At 36.9% G+C, this 21,913-nt stretch overlaps 1 protein-coding gene across 2 annotated transcripts in view; it reads right to left on the minus strand.

Annotated features, from left to right (window-relative positions):
• Positions 1 to 676: 676 nt before the first annotated feature.
• mlip (muscular LMNA-interacting protein) overlaps positions 677 to 21,913 on the minus strand; it is a 39,301-nt gene continuing 18,064 nt past the window's right edge. For both annotated transcript variants that reach the window (XM_079249004.1, XM_079249005.1), the window contains 8 exons: positions 21,321 to 21,392; positions 20,188 to 20,265; positions 20,033 to 20,116; positions 19,874 to 19,909; positions 16,410 to 16,457; positions 15,172 to 15,234; positions 14,926 to 15,048; positions 677 to 2,971 (listed from right to left, as the gene is read on the minus strand). In XM_079249004.1, coding sequence (XP_079105130.1) covers positions 2,750 to 2,971; positions 14,926 to 15,048; positions 15,172 to 15,234; positions 16,410 to 16,457; positions 19,874 to 19,909; positions 20,033 to 20,116; positions 20,188 to 20,265; positions 21,321 to 21,392 — 726 coding nt within the window. In that variant the 3' untranslated portion in view covers positions 677 to 2,749. The remainder of the gene's footprint in view (positions 2,972 to 14,925; positions 15,049 to 15,171; positions 15,235 to 16,409; positions 16,458 to 19,873; positions 19,910 to 20,032; positions 20,117 to 20,187; positions 20,266 to 21,320; positions 21,393 to 21,913) is intronic.

Here is a 21,913-nt window from a genome sequence, read left to right on the forward strand (position 1 = left end):
AAAAAGAAAAAGTTTGTGAATACAAGTGGCTGAAATTTGTTTCCTCTGCAGGGTGGTCAGACTATCCCTTAGAAAATGGGTGAGAAGTTCAGTGATCCAATAGGAATTCAGAGTAGAGCTGCTGCACCCGCACATTGAGAGGTTCCGGATGAGGTGGTTGGGACATCTGGTTAGGATGCCTCCTGGAGATTGGTGAGGTGGTCAAGGCATTTCTCTCCTGGTGGAGATGTCTGGGGAGAAGCAGGACACACTGGAGGAATGACATGTCTTAGCAGGCCTGGGAAAGCATTAGAATCCCCCAAGCTGGCAAATGTGTCTGGGGAGAGGGAAGTCTGAGATTCCCTGCTTAGGCAGTTGCTCCCATAACCCAAACTTGACTATATCCATCCATCCAGTAGAAATAGATGGATGGATGGATGGATGGATGGATTGTCCTAGATTTTTTTTAGTGATTTAAAACAATAAGGGACAACAGTGTATGACACAACATACTGTAATATCAATAGTTACTCAAATCAGATTATAATATTAAGTTGTTTTGTTATTAATAAAAAGAAAAGCATAAACCACAAGGATTCTAAAAAATCAAATTGGATTGCAAGAAAATTTAATATAAACTATAATTTTTTATTATTGTTTTAAACTATTTTTCAGTATAAATAGACTATTTTTCTATGCCTACTCTCATGTTTAATAAATAGTCTTTGGTCATAATGAATGACCAACAGTGGTATTACATATTCTATACTTTTGATGTCTTTTTGTTCAGAGGAACTTTAAGACAGCACTAAAAGAATCAAATTCATTTCCAAGAAGACTACTAATCGCAATTTGCTGTCCTGCAAGTCTGAATTTGGACAATGACAGTTTCTTTAAGGAAGCTGCTTTAATTGCACAAAGTAACACAAAGAGCTTTTGTCCTTCATAATTTCTTTGCTTACATACTGTTTTATCTTGGTGGTGCAGAAATGAAAGGTTTGTCCATCAAATGAGTAAACATGGTCTCAGATTAAGAAACTGTTTGAATTGTTGCACAAATTTTAAATGTGACTGGCAAGTGTTTGTACATCAAGCCTGAAACAACAAAATGACAATTCTGTGGACATGTGAACTTAAAAACATGCCATTCAGTACTGCCCCTTTTAGCTTTAGCTTTACACCAGAAAATTTTGGATTTCTAGTCAGGAAACAATCATGTCATCATGTCACCACCTTTTAATTGCCTTTATTTAACTTGGACTGTATTAAGGAAAAACGCAAAGTCCTTAATTTACTTAATTTATTTGCTTTATTTCACTTACTTTGTTATTTCCTCTTGAAGCGGTCTGATGGAATTGTAACTCTGCAAAGATTTTCTGTGCAGCAAGTTTGCAGGAGTGTCAGCTCTTTATTGGTTAACAGCTGTTCACTGTTGTCAGCCTCTTTGTCAGACAAAGTGTTACATACAGTATAAGTCAATATGATACAGCAAGCTCACTGCAGGACACGGCAGTTCCAGGTGTCCTTTGTTTTCCTTGTCTACACATTTTAGCTTTTTGCAGCCAATAATGGAACAACAGACTAAAAACATGTGACTGTGATTGGTGAATCATTTAGCTCTGCACAGCAACACAATCCCCATTTGAAACATGACATTGAAAGACAAACAATAATGTTACATTTGTACTGCAAAATACCTACATAACTGTTTTATTGATTTTGTGACATTGATCATTAATTTCTCACTGTACAACTGTGAGATATTGATTTAATTGTCTTAGAAGGTGCCACCAAAAAACACTGAAAATCTTTTCACATTGATTAGATTTCAGTGAGAAGCCAGCATTTAAAGATCAGAGACAAGCAGGCAGTTAGTCTGCCAAATAAAGCTGCTAAAAGCTATTTTTGTCCATCTTTTACTTAAGGAGTCATTAAGTTCAGGCATTCTAATGTACATGGTGAATCTGTCTCTATTTGTTAAAGTAAACTTGAAAACAAAACAAGCTACAAGAGAATGAGAAGATTGACAGACTATAGCAGCTGCTCTGAACCTTTTCAAGTCATGACCCGAGAACAATGAACCTCCCCACCTCCCTCCAATCCTGAGATTCTCACATGTCTCAGGTGTTGGTGCCTTCTATAGATTAGTTGATGGTGCAGCTTTAGGTGATCCACTCTGACAGTGTCTCAGCTGGCTAGAATACTTATCTGATACTGATCAGCTTTCTATGTTCTTTTCTTGTGATAGACAACAAAACCACTTCAAGATGTTTCAGTTTGCAAGCACAAAGCTCCTTTTGGTTAGATTGTTTCTAATTCAGTTTGATATTTAATGCAAACACATGCAAACTTTAACTGTAACAAATACAACCTATTCTATTCAGGCAATGTAATGCTTAGACCAGGGGTGTCCAAAGTTGGCACTCAAGATACTGTTGGTACTCAAGGTACCTTGAGTACCGACATTGGACACCCCTGGCTTAGATCATTCCCCATGTCATTTTATTTTTGCTAAATTACTGACAGCTATCTTAATAACATCTCTGGAAGTCCTGCACCAAAGTTTGGAATTATAAAACTAAGGAGTTTAGAAATTAAGAAAAAAGCTGTTGCAAGTAGTTGCATCATTTCTTATCAACCCTTCATGTCAGCAACGATAAACAATCGTACAGTATAACTCATTTCCTAACCTTGGTAAGGTGCTATCTTGTCTTTGATCAACGTCTTAGCAGATTATCGTTCAGTGAAAACGATTAGAAAATGTACTATTTTATATATGAGTCTCAAAGGCTTCCATATGCTTCTGAGCAGTGCTGAAAGATGTCAAAGCTTCTTTGCCCAGATGATTGATCTCCTCATCGGGCTCTTTAATGTGCAGCTCACACACAGAAAATGAACCTCTTTTTTCAGGCGTCCTCTCCTCGTTCAGCTTTTTCCCTCTTGAGCTTGTGTACAAATCTGTCTGTTCGTCTTCAACACTCGTATTTTCTCCCTGAAATAGAAAATAACACCATGGACTTGAGGTTAATGACTTATATTAAGACAGACCAGGGTAAAGTGAACAATATAAATGTTTAAGCACAGAGAAATTCCCAGAAGATTAGTTCATTCACATATCTGGTGTGACTATTTTCAGCATGCCATGAAATTGCTTCTATTTCTTTTGGACACTGGATCAAGCTCAACATTGGTTGTGCGTTTTAAGATGATTGACAGATCTGGATCAGATTTTGACAGCAGCCCAGATGTTCTAAATTTGCTCAGTCTATAGCAAACATGAACATTTTAATCAACACATAACAGGGAGGTATTTTACTGAGCAGTTTTTCATCTTCACAAGGGTATGAACATTTCAAAGTGTTCGTCTGGTAAATACTCAATTACAACATTGTGCCATGGTGGACACTTTTATATCGAACCAACGACTTTAGCAGCTCTAAGCAATAACATTTAAAAGCCTAAATCAGTCAGAAACTGTTATACTGAGCACGATTTCTGCTCTGCAAAATATTGACTGAGATTTTCCTGCTGGCAGAGTTCTATGAAATACTATTGATTTCCATCCAGAAATATACACTGAAGCCTAAAATGATGACGATTTACAGAAGTTATATAAAACAATCATTTCGTTGACAGCCTTGTCCAACATATGGACTAAGTGAGAATGACTATATGGCCACATGAAAGCTGTCTTACAGGCTGGGTATTTCTAAATTAAGATGTAACATGTTATATGTAGATGATGTCTGCATCTTATTTTGTGTACAAAAAAGATAGGAAGCCACAGAAATTACCGAGTAGATCGTTTCTGTGATGAACAGACCAATGTTGCAGATGAACCATTAACTCTGATGTACAAAACATGAGTGGAAAAACTTTGCCAACTTTCAATGTAGGCCATTTTTTCAGATGACCATCTGCTGCATCTTCTTTAGGACACTAAGTAAGGTTTAGACCTGTTTACTTTTCTTAAATTCAGATCTAAAGTCAGGAAAATCACAGAGGATGACTACACTGGTAAAGATGCTCTGTTCTTTGTGTGTGTGTCTCTGTGTGTGTGTGTGTGTGTGTGTGTGTGTGTGAATTGCACCACCCAATTTCATGATAAACCTACATGATTGGTATTTAGTATGTTACGCTACCTCTAATAGCGAAATAGCATGTGGATCATAACAGTCTGAAAAAATCTATGTTAAAATTCTTGACTTTTTTGGATTAAGAGGCTGTCCTCAGGGGTTTGCAGAAGGTAACAGTACTGAAAGTGAGTGGCATCAGAGCAAAAATGGCAGTGTTAGTCATCATGGGCCTTTGTATTGGTTTAGCATACTTCTAAGTGGTTTAAAAATAAATAAATATCGAGAAAGGTAGGGTTTAATCTTATGCCCAAAGGCATTTGCACATCAAATTAGAGAGGAAACCAGTAGATTTCTGCCTGTTTGATGTACCACTGAGTATCATTGCTAATGTATTTCTTTTGAGACTAATTTAATAACACTACTTGTATAAACACTTTGTGAATTGTAAAGGCGTAGAAAATGTCATTTTTATTATTGTGTAAATATGCAGGCATGCAAGCATCATGAAGAGGAGAATAAAACATCAATGACAACCTGAACAGCTGAAGTATTAGATTCTGCAAACAGAAACAGTCAGTCTTGTCAGATTCCAAACATTTAACAGGAAAGGTGACACAAATGTAAACATGCCTATTTCCCAGTTTGATTGCTTTATTCATTTCTATGTGTGCATTTCTGGCATCAAATTCTAAATTTGTTTGCACTCTAAAAATAGTTATGAACATCATTTGCTCTGTACTTGTGTCACATGTTAAAACAAATTTCCAAGCAACACATCAGACTTTTAATGAATTTTAAAAAATAAGAGAGAAAAAATAATTTAATGGAAATAGGGTTTGTTTTTGTTAATCACTATTATTAGTAATCAGCAGTATTATTTCATTATCACGACTAATATTTGTGTGTTTATTTGCTTTTTTGTCACTTTCTCCCTTAGCACTTTTATCCTCACACATCTGCTCTTCCCCTGCCTTTTACAGATCTTTTGACAAACAACTTCTTTTTTTTTTTTCATCAAACAACACTGGATAATTGCAACAATTACAACACTCACATCTAGTCTGACATTTGAAATGATGTGGCAATAACCAGTGTTTCAGCAAAGAAAGCAGAAACAAAGGTTGGGACATTGTTCAAGAAATTGAAAACCAACCAAGCAGAAACATATTTTTCATTAGTTTGTTGGGGTTTTTTTATAGCTATACTCTTTCATTTTGCTTTGGAGACATGCCCCAGTTAAATCAAAGTAGAGGAAGCTAAACTTTCAGAATACATACAACTTAAACATAAAATATTCATACACTGTGACTCTGATGAAGACTGAAGATGAAGAAAGATGCATGAAGACAGATGAAGAAAGATAACTAACAAGGACCGAGACAGAAGTGCTAAAAGACTAAATCTGTGTCACAAGAGACAGTAGATATTGAAAATAGCAGAGTGAGTGTGTTGGCTTTCAGATGATGGCTTAGTTTCACTAGGAATACCTTAACAGCTGACATTGATAATATTTTAACTCCCGATCACCTACCTATCAACTTGACAGGTACAATGTAAACATCACTACCCTTCACAAAACTAAGGCATTTCTATAGAATTAAGTTAAACGAGTTATGTCGGTACGTACATTGACAATATGTAAAGGTCAGATATCTACAAAAGAAGGTAATAAGAAAATACATAGCCTCATTTACTTCTAAAAACCACATAAGAAAGCTGCAAAAAGAGAAGAAAATAAGTTCAGGTTAAGCAAAAGTCTGCAGAAACCAGAGGAGGTTTCACAGTTAAATAGTTTATCTTTTTATTCCTTTGAAGCTGACATATGCACATATTTTCTATGTGAAAAGCACTTTTCTTTTTTTTAAGATTAAGAGTTGCGGGGTAATTTACACATCCATTCTCATGTGGTGCAGGACTCACAGCCAAGTGAATGTCACTGTCTGTATTTTATCTTTATTTTAATGTTCTCAAACACACTAAATGATTTCACAGCTGTATGCATTTTTTCATAAAGTGAACACTCATTAGAACCACCTAATTTGATTTTCACAAAAACTAAAAAGAGACATTTTGTGTTAAATTAAGTGAGCGTCTTCATTTTTAGTAACCACTAAGTATTTCACTTGCAGTGATTAAAGACTCCTGCTGTGGAAAAGGAGGTTGCAGATGACCATTAAAATGTATTGTTGTAAGAATATTTGTCACACGATCAGTTTTAGGATACTCCATGTCCAAAATACCACTTTATTTATCATGTACTGTGTAAAATCTAGGTTTAAGTTATTTCAATATGTGGCGGTCACTGAGTAGCTTCAATGAAATCTGACTTCCAGCAGCTTGGAATTATAAGACTGTGATAACACATAGCAAGATTGCAACCACAGGTCCATTTGTCCGTCTTCCTCCAAAAGCATAATTTCCAATAGTATTAAACTTCAATCCAATACAAATAAACTTTAATGCCATCTCAAGATGCTTTACAGACAGGGAAAAAAACCACATTGAAAGCCAATTCATAATAGCCTATTAAAGGAAATCAACAGACAGAGTTGAGTTAAACTTGGTCTGACTCCAATCAATCCATATAAGTGCAGTAAGTCACAATTACATTTTTACTGACAGTATTTTAATGTGTTGCGTTTTTGGTTGATGCAGATGTTTCCTTCATGTTTAACAGAGTTCAACTAAAATGCACAAAATTACAAAGAATATGTTTAATTGAGCTCTAGTAGTCTTTCTCTTGTTGGATATTGTGGTGTGTTTTCCCACAGTTTGTCTTTGACTGGGATGTAGAAGCTTGTTCAGTGGCAAGATCATAATAAAAACATCTGTGCAGTTTCTGCATGAAATGTGGTCCATGGTGTTAAACATCTCTCTCGTAAAGTCCTTGTTTAGATCATTTGATTAACTGATCACGGCCTCAGTCTGTCTATTAATTATAAAGTGTGATTACTGACTGACATTACAAGACTGACTTTGCTATTCTTAAATGAAATCTTCTGTTTTCTGTTAAATCTGTGGGATTACGGCTGATAACAGCTGGATCAAATTGCCTGGCAGACAATGGGGCTTTCCTTTTGTGCTAAGATGAATAATAATAATTTGAAAGAAAAGAATGTTCTTTCTAGTTATTCTCTTGATTAGATTTGTATGCAGGTATGCATTTTAAAGTCACGGAGTCAAAAGTACATGTCCCACATTGCACAAATTTATATGCATTTGAATAGACGGTAGTTAAAGCTGTTTTAGTTGTTTCCATCTGTATCAAAGATACAAAACTATGCAGATTGTATCCAAATGCAGACATGACAGAAATAAATTAAATATTGAATAGTTAATGTAATTATCACACATCAAATTACAATATAGAAAAAGATTTAAATTTCCATTTCTGTTATAACTCTACATGGCACTCATATTACTTTATAAGCAGACTCAGTAATGATGGTTAGTTTACTATGTGATAAAATGATAAATGATATGAAGAAAAGCCACAACGGCTGTATAGCTCACAAATAGATGACTGCGTTGAGAACAGGAGGAATTGTTTTGCACACCTTGTAAATATTGCAATATATAACTCCCTTTGGTTCCAGTTGTAATACTCGTCCTATGAAGTTGCATGTTGCAGCTTGAAAACTTAATATTCTACAAATAGAGCAGGGAAATAAGCTACATGTATTATTGTTTGTGTCTCTGGAGAAAAATGCTGTCCTTTCTCATGAAAAACAGTGATTAGCATCAAAGCTGTCATGAAAAGTGACATTGTAAATCTCTTTCCTCCACAGAGCGATGCTGAAAGCATGTAATTTCTGTGACGGGTAAATAATTGAATCTCATCAGTTTTGTAAGTCAAATTTTTGAATATTTTGTTGTGAACTGATTCAGTCAATGTTCCAATTGATGTTGTATTTCTTTAATACAAACATCAAGGACTTCTGGTGTCCTTGGGGTGTATGCTTCAGCTGCTCTCAGTCGAACCAGTCACCCTAGCTCTTCCCATTCGTCCTTTAATGTGCACATCCTGCTCCTAAATATTGATCTATATATGAAAATGAAAGTTTTGTTACCCAGTCTCATCTGTCCTGAATCATCTGGATGACAACAATACTTTATTGTCTGGAAATAACAATGTTTTCTTTAAATCAGATGAGTCACATAAACAAATGTGTTTTTTTTAATGTGAAAATAGTTTCTTGTATTGTAGTAAATGTTCAATGCAGTTTTGATTATCAGCAGCTCAGAAGCTAAGACATAGTTTAATAGGCTGCAGAAAAGTGACATTGATTCACAAACATTAATTCTTAATATCCATGTGACCCAAAGCAGACCCTTGTGCCAGTACCAGTTCCCTAATGCTTAAAAATGTACATATTTTACGATGCTGCAGCCAATGATAAAAACAAAGAAAAAATCCAATCCTCGTTCTTAACTGGCAATGAAGCTGCCATTGTGCTCCAGGTTTCATGAAGGGTTGAAATGGTACATGGAAATAGAAATGCAATTATCTAAAGATACATAATGTTAGGTTTTGTCCCTGACAGAGTTAGCTACTGGTATGGCTACTAATGAGCTGGTACTGGTAACAAGGAAGCTGTCAGTATGCTGTCAAATGTCAAAACTACTTAAAGGAGCCAGACAGTGAACTCATGTAGAAAACATTTACACTGGATTATCTATTGTCTCAGTCACAGAATACCATGTACAAGCTAGCAACTAGAATGCCAATGCTTGAACATCTGGCAGCTAAAATTACAAGACAACAAAATTGTCTGCTACTTTGGTAAGAAAGCAAGTCGCTTCGTAACCAGCACTAATATTTTATTAACCAGTTCATTTGCTAAAGCCTTCAACCACAAGTATAAAGTCTCTGCTGACTGCTCAGCAGTCTTCATTTTGGCTCTTTTACTATTTCTGAGCAGCATAGGCGCCTGTTTCATGGCTGCTTTGGAGCCTAAGAACCTTTGGACAATACCAAGCACCTATATAGGATTAATGGTAAAGTCTGGCTGACCATGCATTTATTCCACATGCTCGGAAGAGTGGTGTTAGATTTATTGTTCTGGTAATGTTCACTGGTGGATGCTAGCTTTGACAAGTGAAGATTTAAAAGGATACCGTGTAACTTTGGACCCAAACATTAGCCTAATGTAAGTAATAATAGATGATTTCTGGCGTGAATATTTGGTTTAATACATATCAATGCTCCAAGGGGAGCTACCGGCCCATTCAGAAACCAGACATTGTAACTTTGAAGGAGCATTACGTCTCTTGTGGAATCATGTGACCCTGAGGGCTTTGTTTTACCTTTCCCTGTTTTGAAAAACAGAGGGCTCTGCTTAAACTACTTTTTCCTTCTCCAACGATAGTTTGCGATGGCTAAACATAGTGAGAAGGTGAAAACAATGTCCGAGGAGGCAAGAAAGAAAAAATGGGAAAGAGATCGCTCCACAGCAAAGACACAGTCAACCTTGGCAAAGAATTTGCTATTGGAGTCCGAATGCAAAATCCACTTTCTGTTTGCCTCAGTTTTATTCGACCGGTAAGTTAGCTCTTCACGTTTCAATAGCCACATCGATCGTATTATTAGCTGTTCTTTGTGTGCTTTCCTTGGTGATGATGTGTGCATAAAGTGCAAAATGACTCATTTGCCAGTGGAAATCCATTTACTGGCCACACTATTGTTTAGGCTGCAGGATTCAAATTGTGTGAAAAACATAGCAGCTTATAGTTTTCATACGCTGTTCAATAAGAAGCAGTACTACTGTAGCGTTCCACAGTGTTTTTAACCCTGGTCCTCAGGGACCACTGTCCTGCCTGTTTTAATTCTTACGAACTCCAGTACACCTAATGCAGATTAACTAAACTGCTAGCTAAGTTCTATGAAAACCTGATAATGAGCCATTGATTTCAGTCAGGTGTTAAAGTAGGGTTACCTACAAAACATGCAAGGCAGTGGGCTCTGAGGACCTGGATTGAGAAACACTGGGCTAATGTCTTCACAACGATGAGTTATTGGCATGAGTTTTACCAAAGTTACTGTTTCATCTGATACTCAAAACTACAATTTATAGAAAAGCCTGTTTAATTTTGTTACAGTGTCATGTGGTCTGTGGGAAATTAAAGGTTTAGCGCCCCTAAAAGCCAAAAGTTACACAGTATCCCTTAAAGGTAAAGTATGTAAGATTTTCAATATTTTCAAAATAAATTAACTAAAAAAATAACAACAATCATAATTAAATAGTTTTTTAAACATGTAGGTTCCAGTCTGTCCATATTTGATGCGTTATTAAATTACAAGTTTAATTAATGACAAACACCCTTCTTGAATGTTTTCTGACCAGTAAAAAAAACAAATACTTTTTTCCACCAGTAGGGTGAGTATAAGTTCAATTATTGCAGAGCGGCTCTGAGCTACAGCTCACAAGCGATTCCTGCCCTCATTGGAACTAGAAGGACGAGGGGTGAGGGGTGAGTTTTGCTCATTACTGCCAACCTGTGGTCGTTTGTGGAGGTAGCAGTTTTGTGGTTTTGCTCACGACCTGGTGTTTGTCACCTGGTGGTGGAAAGAATCGCCTTGAAATCTTACATACTCTGCCTTTAAAATAAAAAAAATTACAAATTTGTGATCAGGAACTCCGAAAATGAAGTAAGTCCATCATTTCTACAAGTTAAACCTCCAACATACCAGTACTCCCAGCTGTGCCCATTCAAGCTGCAGCAATATTGAAGACAAAGGCATGTTGAAGACGCTCAGAAGAAGGGAAGGAAATATCAAACTAGCTAGAAAGATGAAATTCACACGGATAGTTTATGAGGCAAAAAAAAAACAAAGTATTTTATCAAGTTTGTACAACTGCTAAAAACATGAACGTCGCGCTTCCTTCAACAACAATCAAGAATTGTTGAAAAGATGGCTTCTCAAGCTGGGCTGTAGCACCAACAAATCAGATGCCATAAAAAGTTAAATCTGCCTCGAGCTGCTGCAGGAGTTGTCTCGTCCACTAATGCAGATGTAAATGCCAGATTCCAGAGCTTTGTTGGCTGATTTTATAATTTATCTAGGATCTTGGACTTCTGAGGAAAAACACACAAGTCTAACTTGCTCCAGCTGTTAAACAGCGGCCCATAGACATAGCATAGCTACTGTCATTGCTGGCCTGTTAGTAGAGCAAGTGGTTATCACATGATATCCTTATGAGATGACTGACATCATGGCCCGTGATGTACTGACTTGTCCAGGGTGTAACCTGCCTCTTGCCTGTTGATTGCTGGGAGAGGCGCTGGCTTTCCCATGACCTTTAATTGAACTAAGCAGTATAGAAAATGAAATTGTGAAAACAAAACAATGCGGTGAAAATGATCATTGAAGGGATAAAATCAGCTAAAGTTTTCTCAGAGGCTGTGGATGAAACTGCTGATCTAACAGTGAAGCAGCAGGTGTCTACCTGCCTTCATTTTGTTACAGAAAGTGTGGAGACAGACGAGTTGTTTGCCGGCATTTATGAACTTCTCCTATTCTGTAACTGCAGGTGCACTTCCCCTGTTTAAAGATGTTTCAATGAGATTTCTTTTTTACTGACGAGTCATACATCCAGAGGACAGTGATACGATGGAGCATGTGTCTGGCATTAGGGCGGGGCTCCAGGCCCATGCAGGGCCAGGAGCCTCCAGTGCAGAACATTTACTCCACTGCACATCATGAATTTGGTTATACATGATGTTGCCCAAAACGTTTCCCCTTGTCACAACTTTATGACAGTTATTCGAGAAGTGATCACCTTGATCCTCCTTACAATCCAGAGCTTTTGACTACAGTGCGCTACCAGACTTTCTGAAGGATTTCACTTCAAGGACTTCACTTAGCCCCTTTTACACTAAGGAAATAATGCTGAAGTTTTTCTCTCCATGGAAACAGTCAATGTCACACTCCAAAAGAGTCAGTTACATTTGCAGACAGCAAGACAGATGATCGACACACTCAAAGAAGGTATCAAAAGAATTCGAAGATATCTGGGAAAACACAACAACAGCAACAAATGGTCTGAGCTTCAAAAGCCAAACTGAGCCAAGGCCAAAAGAAATGCCCCATCGGCTGGATGATGGAGGCACTCCACCACACAGCTTTCAAACACCATAGGAACTTTACCAACAGCAATACTTGGAGATGGCTGCACAGTGGCACAGTAGTTAGCACTGTGGCCTCACAGCAAGAGGGTCACTGGTTTGATCCTTGGCTGGGGAGGGGTTTGGTCAGTGGCCTTTCTGTGTGGAGTCTGCATGTTCTCCACGTGCATGCGTGGGTTCTCTCCGGGTACTCCGGCTTCCTCCCACCATCCAAAGACATGCATGTTAGGTTAATTGGTTACTCTAAATTGCCCCTAGGAATGAGTGTGAGCATGAGTGGTTGTTTGTCTCTCTGTGTGGCCCTGCGATGGACTGGCGAGCTGTCCAGGGTGTACCCTGCCTGTCGCCCAAAGCCAGCAGGGATAGGCTCCAGCTTCCCCGCGACCCTGAATTGGATTAAGCGGTTCAGAAAATGAATGAATGAATACTTGGAGATTATCAATAAAGGCACAATGTCCATGGATTTTGTCCTTCTGCATTCAAACACATTCTCGGTGTTGAGGGTTTTGTGTCTGAAAAAAATTACTCCAAAAACATCACACAGTTTTTATGTTTATGATTTGGATGAAATCAGAGTCACACTGCAACTAGCTTCTTGCTTTGTACACACACACACAGTACACACCAGCAGAAATATGGTGCTTAGCATGCTTTACAGTCTGGTACTTTATGTAAGAGAAGATGCGTCTTCTCAGTAGCACATCTAGAAAGCAAGTTGTCAGTAACATGATAATCTCTCAGTGCTAATACTGGCCCTATTCAGTGGGTCACCAGCCTAGATCCAGATCTCTCTATGTGAATATAAATCTGAAACAATGATCCAGTAGGTAGCTGGATGTAGACTGTGTCCAAATGTCCACCCTATTCCCTAATCCCTCATTTACTGCATAAGGCTACACTATACAGCACACTACATAGTACACTCCTTTTGTTGACAATTAAGACAAAAAGCTAGATATTTTCTACTTGTCGCAGACAACCTGCTGTCACCACAGCAACCATTATGCGCCGATCCAAATCCAATCCAAATTCATTTGAAAAGAAAAAGATTTTCTTGTATTGTATTTTATTCTTTCTTTGTTACATATTTATTCAACAAATAAGGATATAAAATCAATGATCTGTAGTTTTTTTCTTAACTTGCTTTGACGTTTGTGTCACTTCCGCTACTTTGAGCTGCTGCCTGCAATGCATTGTGGTCTACATTGACCCATCTAGTGACCATTGATGCTCACTACTTTTCAAGATGCATTGTGGGTAATTTTTCACCAGTCTGAATTACAGCTGACCTAACTGTTCTCTGAATGACTATAGATCTGTCTGCAGCCTCATCAGCAGGATTTAGGACTGCACTGGGTAAAGTGAACTTAACAGGAGTAGTTCAATTCATTAATACCAAAATAAAAAGAAATACAGTTTCCAAAAGTCCTTCTATATCAGTCATTGGTAAATTGTATTGCTTCCAACATGATGGCAAACCAGACAGTAGCTACTCCAGCTCACCAGTTTAATTAGTTTGAAGATAATGTCTGTAAACAAACCAGAAGCTTTCTGGCTTTTGAAGGTAAATTTATCACTCAGGAAGCCAAAGAGTTGAAAAAACCAAGAGGAAATAGAAATGGAAAATTATGAGATACTGCCATGAAACTGGCACCGACTCTTTCATCAAATACAGTAAAATCATGTTTTCTGGGTAAAATGTTCTGTTTGTTTTTTTGTTTTTGTTTTTCATGGTAAAGATACAAATGCTGTTCACTGGAACTATAAAACAATGTGGGTTTTTTTGCTTATTTGTTTTGTTTTTTGGTTTGTTCTGATTCTATGGTTTGGGGATTTGGGGGATTTATCCAGATATTCTGTCTTTTCTTTCGCAGTTCAATGGTTTGATGGTGTAAAATTAATAAATTAATGACTTCATTATTCCCTTAAAATATACAATACTATGCCTCATCTGAACAGTTTTCTTTGTTTCTATTTTTTCTTAATTATGATATAATTTGATGGAAATCTGAATTTTTTAACTATTTTAGCTTATTTAATTAAAATCCTCATGAAACAAATGCTTTTTTTCAGACATATCCTTCAGTGTCAGTGAATGACTCTTGGCATTTTTATTTTCATCATTTATCTCAAGGCCCTGTTTCTGCCTGATATCAACATGTCTCTGATGAGACGATCACGAGTAGACAGCGCTAAGTATGCCAATTTAAACTTGGTATTAGAATGACAACTTGTGCTCCCATCTCATTTCTCTGCTTTGTTTGCACCCATCACCACAGACAACCACCTGTGGGACCATGTCTAGAATAAATGTAAAATTAAGCCATAGCACAGAGATGATGTGATGGAGGCAAAGTTAAACAAATAAAAGGATCAGGTGACGTTGATGGTTTGTTGTGTGTGCATCTTTGTTGCCTTCAAGACCAAAGAAACCTGAAAGTCTACAGTTTTTATTCTGACCCTTCTGTGCAACAAAGCCTGAAACAACAGATACTGTTCTGCTCTTTAACTTTACTGCCTGAAACACATCAATACAGCTTGTAGACATCTTGTAGCCTGCAACAACAGAGTCACCATTCTGACATTTTACATTTAGTGAGGTTTTCTGGTAGGTCAATAAAATGCCAGGACCAGAAATATGCCAAAAAGGGATGAGAATGACTGATAAGAACAGGACAGATGTGAATATCTTCATATCAGCTAAAAATAACACCAATATATGAAAAATTCCTCCAACCCTTACCTTTTTCTTTTCAGTTAGAGTCTGCTTGAGAAACTGTTGGAAGGAATTTGGATTCAATTTGTCTTCAAGTTTTGCTGTGAGAGTCGAAATGGCTGTCGTTGGGCGAATCACCCCAGGTTTAGTCTGATAAAAGAAACCCAAGGTTTGACAACATTAAGGGGTTAAGTCAGGAAGGTGGGTTTCCAAAGCACTCGCTCAGAAATCTTTTAAATTCAGCAGGAGAGGCTTGATTAGATTGAATGATACCTTTTTGGGATCCATCAGTTTTTTATCTTCACGGATGGACGGGGGCAAGCTGCACAAAGATGCCTGAAAAAAAAAATAAGGAAAAATGATTGCAATCCCCTTATAGCACTGAAATACTGATGCTAGAAAGCAGAAAGTACTCCAAGAATCAAGAAGGCATGCAGTCTCTTGCCATTGATTCCTTTTTAACTTATATTAGAAGACTACTTGCTGTTAAGTTGGTATTATGATGCCCAATGCTTAAGAAAAGAAAAACAAATGAAAAATATTTAAGTAAATGAAAATTACAATAAAAAATAAATAACAAATGCATTAAAAAAACAACTGAACTATAACTAAAAGGAAAACTGAATATGTTTATAATATACTTATAATATATTTATAACTGACTGCTGTCATGATGTGATTAGTGAACAGTTTATGTGTAAGTTCAGGATTACAGAGAGGTAATTCACAATTTACAAGTAAAATAAATCATTTGTGTGGCCATACAAAGGGGAAAAAATGATATTTTAGTGACATCCTTGAATCATGTGTGAATGTAAAGCTGAAACAAATTTCGTAAACAAGCCTTTGAAACCACAAACTGTCATGTATTTCATGTCTGTTTACTTTACTGCCTGTTTAGACTCATGGTGAGGTGAATCACAGAGGTGGAGCAACAGTTGGAAAAGTCAGCGTAAATAGGCAAATTAGAGCCAACAGGCTTAAATGTTTTCTCTAAAGTTTGGATTTTGCAAGCACCAAAAGACTTCAAGCATGTCTAAACCTGTAATTAACAAGCATTTATAAAACTGTGAAAACCTGGTCATAAAACATCCACTAAGCTGTATTTCGATGTATTTATGTGCCACATGGCGAGCTCTTTTAGCTCCTGTTTTGGAGTTATAGCCTGCACTGTAGAAAATCACGGATGTTCCTATCCCTCACACAAAAAACCTCTGATGTTTGGCATGATTTCCGACCTGCTGAGCTGTTCCCTTAACATGGCGAAAGTGCTCCAAATTTCCTCAAAGGAGAAAATCTTTGATTATGTAAATGTTGCTTAAATTCAGATTATATGTTGACATGCTGTTCAGGATCTGCCACATGAATGTGAGAAAAGAGAGCATTCATGTGATAAAATATTGATTGTTACAGGTTGTCACCTTGTTTCCAAGGGGGGAGGAGGGGACACAGTTCTGGGAACAAAAAAAAACCCACATGCTTTAAATTTACCAGACGAGACTCAAACTCACATATTTGGTTTCACGCCCCAAGGACTTTGGGAATGATGAGTTTTTATGCTGCAAGTGAAAAAGAAGCATGAGAAAGAGCATATCTTATGGGAATGTGGAACAGTTTCACTAGCAGGACTCTAATTCAAATGGTGAAGGTGGCTGAAAACAGAAAGAAAATAAGTTCTTGGTAGAAATACTTTAGGGCTCTCTTTTATGTTTCTCAACAAAATAAAATTGCAATTCTGTTATTATTATTATTGGGGGAAACAAATAGGTTATTGTTTTCTAACTCATGGAATTTTTTTCATCTTCAACATGTTTTCCTCCTCCTTGGTTAAATTTATACATGACTGTCATGTAAGTCGTGAATTCGGACAAGTGTTTACATTCATATTTACGCCATGGTGTCTTTGATGACACTTTAAAATACTTGTTTTTTCTGGAAACCACAAGAGCCTCTCTCCTTTGATGAATAATGAATTTATTTTTCAGCTTGTGGGCGAGTGATTATTCGCTCAGAATTCACTTTCATACCATTTCCACTTCATGTGTGAGTAAACTAAAGAACAGATGATTTCATTTATAGCCTGATGGTTACAGCAGCTTTTCTTTTACAAATTTTTTCTTTTATGATTTACAGTTTTAGTTGAGTTTGGATTTTTAGTCGCAACTCATATTCATAAGTGTCATGAAGCTGCTGGTGTTCGAACCACTAGAAAGATAAAGCATTTGAGGTCACGTTTAACAAACTTGGGTGTTTGCGAGTACTAAAACTCATTGCACAGGCAAAAATAAATGAACAAACTGATTTTCTAACAGCGTGCACTGAGGGCTGCATCTTTCAAAAGTGCAAAGTTGGCATCTGCATTCAGTTAGAACGTCTATGTCAATGAATGGGGCGTTCATGCATGTTTTGGAAGGAGAAAATATAAATATATTGATTTAGTACCTGCAATGGGATCTATCCAGACCGATGCAATCCTGCACATAATTCTGTTTAATATGTCTCAAAAGGATGTGCAAAGAGTCTGTGTGTGTAATTGCACACATGCCTGTAGTTATCTTCACGAGAAGGAGTAAAAACAAAGCAAGGAGATGCGGAGAACACGTTCTTTTCACCCTTGTGTAAATATTTTTGGGATAAACAAGGAAACAGCCATCAAACATATTGCTTATCCAGCTGTTGCTGGAACTCATGCTAATGGATTGGAGAAGAGTCACACATAGGCCTACCTGTAAATGACAGATATTGCATGTTACAGCTGGGATCCTCTATCCCATCTTTTAAAATGTCCTGTTCAAGTCCTAAATGCGACAGGTTGCCTGATGGTCACGGTTATTAGGTTTCCACGCACTCCTACCTCTTTTATTCGTTTATTATATGCTAAATTTTCCTTTGCTAACATCTTTATACCTTTTTTATCATCATCCCCTGTTTGCAGTATTTTACCGACACCATTAACTTTTTCATAAATTTGCTGCCATGCAGTACAAGATAATCAAAGTGGGCCATGTCCATTAGTGTGTGACAATACAAAACCACTCAGTCTGCTGCCTATGCTCTCCTTGCTTAGTCACCTATTCAGCATGTCACACTTTGGTTAAAGCACAGTAGCCAGTAGAGCTCATCACTAGTGGCGTATCCTCATAATAAACATCATATAACATAAAGTGATGTTATGTTAGAATGCAACAGTTAAATGCTTTTCACACACATTAAATACTTTGAAGAACGATTGCAAAGAAGCCGACCACAAGCGACGCATGTCAAATGTTTCGTGGGGGTGACATAGCAGATAAAAATATTCTCAGCTACAGAGTATGACATGAGAACAAAGTCAGGGAAAGCACATCTGGCTACGCCAAGGACAAATCAAAATCTCAACTCAACTTTACAGGTGCACTCCCTCAGGCTGTCTCCACTGGAAGGTCTGTTCAATCCTTTAGAAAAGCTAACCTTTATTCTCATTTCTTTATCTTTTGTTGGTCTTTTCTGAACCCATTTTTGTTTTTGTTTTTGTGAGCCATTGTTATCAGCTTATTTCTTGCTGTGTGATATATACTCCAGTAATCCATATAATTATCATGACCCAGCATGTCATGCAACATCCTTTTAAGCCATAAAATAATCTATTTATTTTTAATATGCATAATTTATTCAGTTTTTATATTGCATATTTCAATTCAGGGATGAGAGGGATGTGAAGTTCATCTCAGAATTAGCAGGCAAGAGGCAGGGAACAACCCAGACTGCTATATTGGTTGGTTAAACAGGGGGCCTACAGCTGTAACTCAAGCTGAACACCTTTGCATTGTGGTTTTGATCCACTAGCTCAACAAATGTTTCATCATTAATGCTTTCAGATTTGCAGGAAAGAGTTGCATCATTTGCCAAAGTTATCCATCTCACCTTCTTCTCTATCTAACCTGCTTTATATGAAATCAGGACTGTTAGAACTGGATGTAAATGTAACTTTTTTTTTGTCTGCCCAGAATAAGTCACTCTTGCAAATGAGACTGCTTACTGTAATGGAACTATAAATAAATGTTACATCAAAAATTTCTTGCTTCTTCTCATTATTTCCAACTAGCTTCAGCTTCAGATGATGCACCATTTGCTTTACCTCAGAAAGGAGCAATTAAATCATTTTCTTGTTTTTTTTTTTGTTTTTTTTTTGTTTGTTTGTTTTTTTCGCTTTGCTGTTAACATTATTTCATTGCTTATCTTAGCAAACAATATATAACAATGTTATTGTACCAGTTCTTCATTTAATGGTTTTTCGGCCCAACACCATTATTTGGCACTTTTTCCTTCTCTATCGGTCAAAAGTTAGAAATTCATACTTGTTATTGAATCTATCAGCAGTTCAGCATAAACTGAAAAACAAACATTAGTGAAAATTAGCCATATAATGAGAAGCTGAATTGAGTGACAATGATGTGCAGACTACCAACAGTTCACGGTTGAACTGCAGACAAGGGAGAAGTTAAGTTCTTCAGCTCAAATATCCTTCGCCAATTTGGTGTGTAGTCTGAGCTCTTAGACAATTTAACACTACTGCTCCTATGCTGTAATAATGTACTGTCAGGGTCACTGAGTACTAAAAATTTCAACACAGGCAGACTCTGAGGAAGTAAGGGGCACAGTAGAGTAGAGCACTGTCACTATACATCCCTTAGGTGATCAGCTTGAATAAAGCAAAGGGAGAAAGGGGAGCTGCTGTAGCATGCAGTCTCACTAAAGCATGCTACAGACATCAGATAGAAAACCTCAGAAAATTGTGTCACCTTGTGGATACAAAAATACAGTATGTCTTCTCATAGTGTAAAACCAGTGGGTTGATTTTGAGCTAAAAACTTAAAAAAAAATAAAACCAAACCACACCAAAAAAAAAAAAAAAAACAATAAATAAATCTTAAATAAATAAAACCAACAAACTAAAAGTTTATGAGACTTGTGCAGCAGAAGAAATGTATTTTACCCGGAAGCCAGCACTGGTCATCGGTGGAGTTGAGGTCTTCAGGTCCCAGAGTGTTTTTCAATTTTAAAAGAAAGAAAATCCCATTAGATTAAATGCTTTACGATATATCAGCATTTGTTTTACTGTATATTATTATTGATAATAAATAAATGAACCCACTGCTGGAATGGAATTTGCCAATATCTCATCAATAACTGCATAAAGTTCCTCTGACTGCTGCCTGAGTTGGGCAGGAGAGCACATCTGTCGAAAGAATAAAACTGTTAATAGATTTCTGTGCCTGTAAAAATCAGCAGCAATGTATTCAGTAATACCTCTGCATGTGTGTCCTCAACACATGTGTTCAGTGTGTCACAGGGACTCTGCACTCTCTCCACCTGCTCATCTATTACCTGTAAATGCAAACAGTACATTTCAGACTCCCTGCAAGGATGGGTGTTTTCTACGAATGAAACTCCACAGTTCATTGCAAGATATCTACTTCTATTCCTATCTTATTGTGTATTTTGCAAAGGATTCCTTCATGTGCAGCTCTGTGTACTTCAGATACATCATTTTGGAAAGAGAATAATAAAATGGATTGCCATGTTTTTATGTCTCTGAGCTTGATTTCCCTTTTAAAAATCATTTCTTTGTTTTTAAGAAGCCCTGCATAACTTTCAAATATAAAACTTCTTGCTTCTGACTCTTTTTGATTGCACAGTGTCATTTATTATGTGAATTTCTGAAGCAATCAAGCAATTTGCTTCACTGCACCACATGTGATGTTTGACTTTTGTCAGAGAGCCAACAGTTTTGCCTCAGCCCCCAAAGAAGAGTCGTTTCTTTCAGCTCCTTTTTTGTTTTTTCTTGTTTTTGTTTTGTTTTTCGTTTGTTTGTTTTTCACCCAAGCTACACAGTCCAGCGGCCAGACCAAGGTTAACGTCACAAATTAAATAAAACAAGAAAAATATCAAATATACTTTAGTGCAAATTATGGAATAACATTTTATAAACAAAGGAAACAAATGGCCTGGTTTATTTATTTGTAACTGAATGAAGCGTGTAATTAAAAAGTAGACACGATGTGTAAAACAGTGATGTTAAAGGTCGTAGGTCTTTTTTGCATCATTCAGATGCAACATGGAAGCATGGTTAAAACATCTGAACATTTATCTTATGAAAACCTTTGGACAGAGAAAACTGTCATTTCAGTAATTACTCCTACAAATACTTGAGCAATCAACAAGCAACAGAACCCTCTGGCATAGCAGCCTATTTCATTGGTACTTTTTTAAAACCTTATTAGAATTAATTGCTTCATTTGCATTTTAAGAATCCCCTACGCCAATAATTTTTATTGCCTCTAAAGCGAAATAAAAATAGTCAGACTTAAAACAGTCTCAGCAGATATTTAACAATATGATAGGATGAATTAGTGGGATTAGAGTTAAATATGAGAACTCACTTGCTGATCCAACAGAAGGGTATTTGTGGGAATTGCAGCGAGCGACTTGTAGCTTGACTTAATCTTGTGCATCTGGTGTTTGTGGAGAAAGAAAAGTTGACAATTTATATAAAAGCATGAGATCAAATTTTCTGCATTTTCAAAAAAAGGTAAACCTTGAAAATGTCACGAGAAAAATCACTATGTGCTTTCTGTTCCTTTGACCATGCCACATATCACTCTGCTGAAGGGCTTCCAATCATACTAAACAACCAACAGTGAAGTAGCAAAATACTGAAACACATTGGGCTTCTTTCAAAACGGTACAAACAAAGTCATTTTCCAAGGCTGTAAATGCCAAGAAATACTTTGATTGTGAAGAAAGTACAATGGATGTGTGCTGATCATTTATATCCCCCTGGTTGCTTTAAATAAATTTAAATCCTTGTGGCCATTAATTAACATTTTACTTTGTGAAATTACTCAACTTAAGCTTTTTAAAGCTGTGTTTTTGCAGCAAGATAGTTGTAAATCATTAGAATTATGTGGAAATTTCTGCAAGACACTAATCCAGGGCTCCTCAAATCCGGTCCTCAGGGGCCACTGCAGGCCAA

Source organism: Telmatherina bonti (genome assembly GCF_933228915.1).
Source record: "Telmatherina bonti genome assembly, chromosome: 11".
Classification (NCBI taxonomy): domain Eukaryota; kingdom Metazoa; phylum Chordata; class Actinopteri; order Atheriniformes; family Telmatherinidae; genus Telmatherina; species Telmatherina bonti.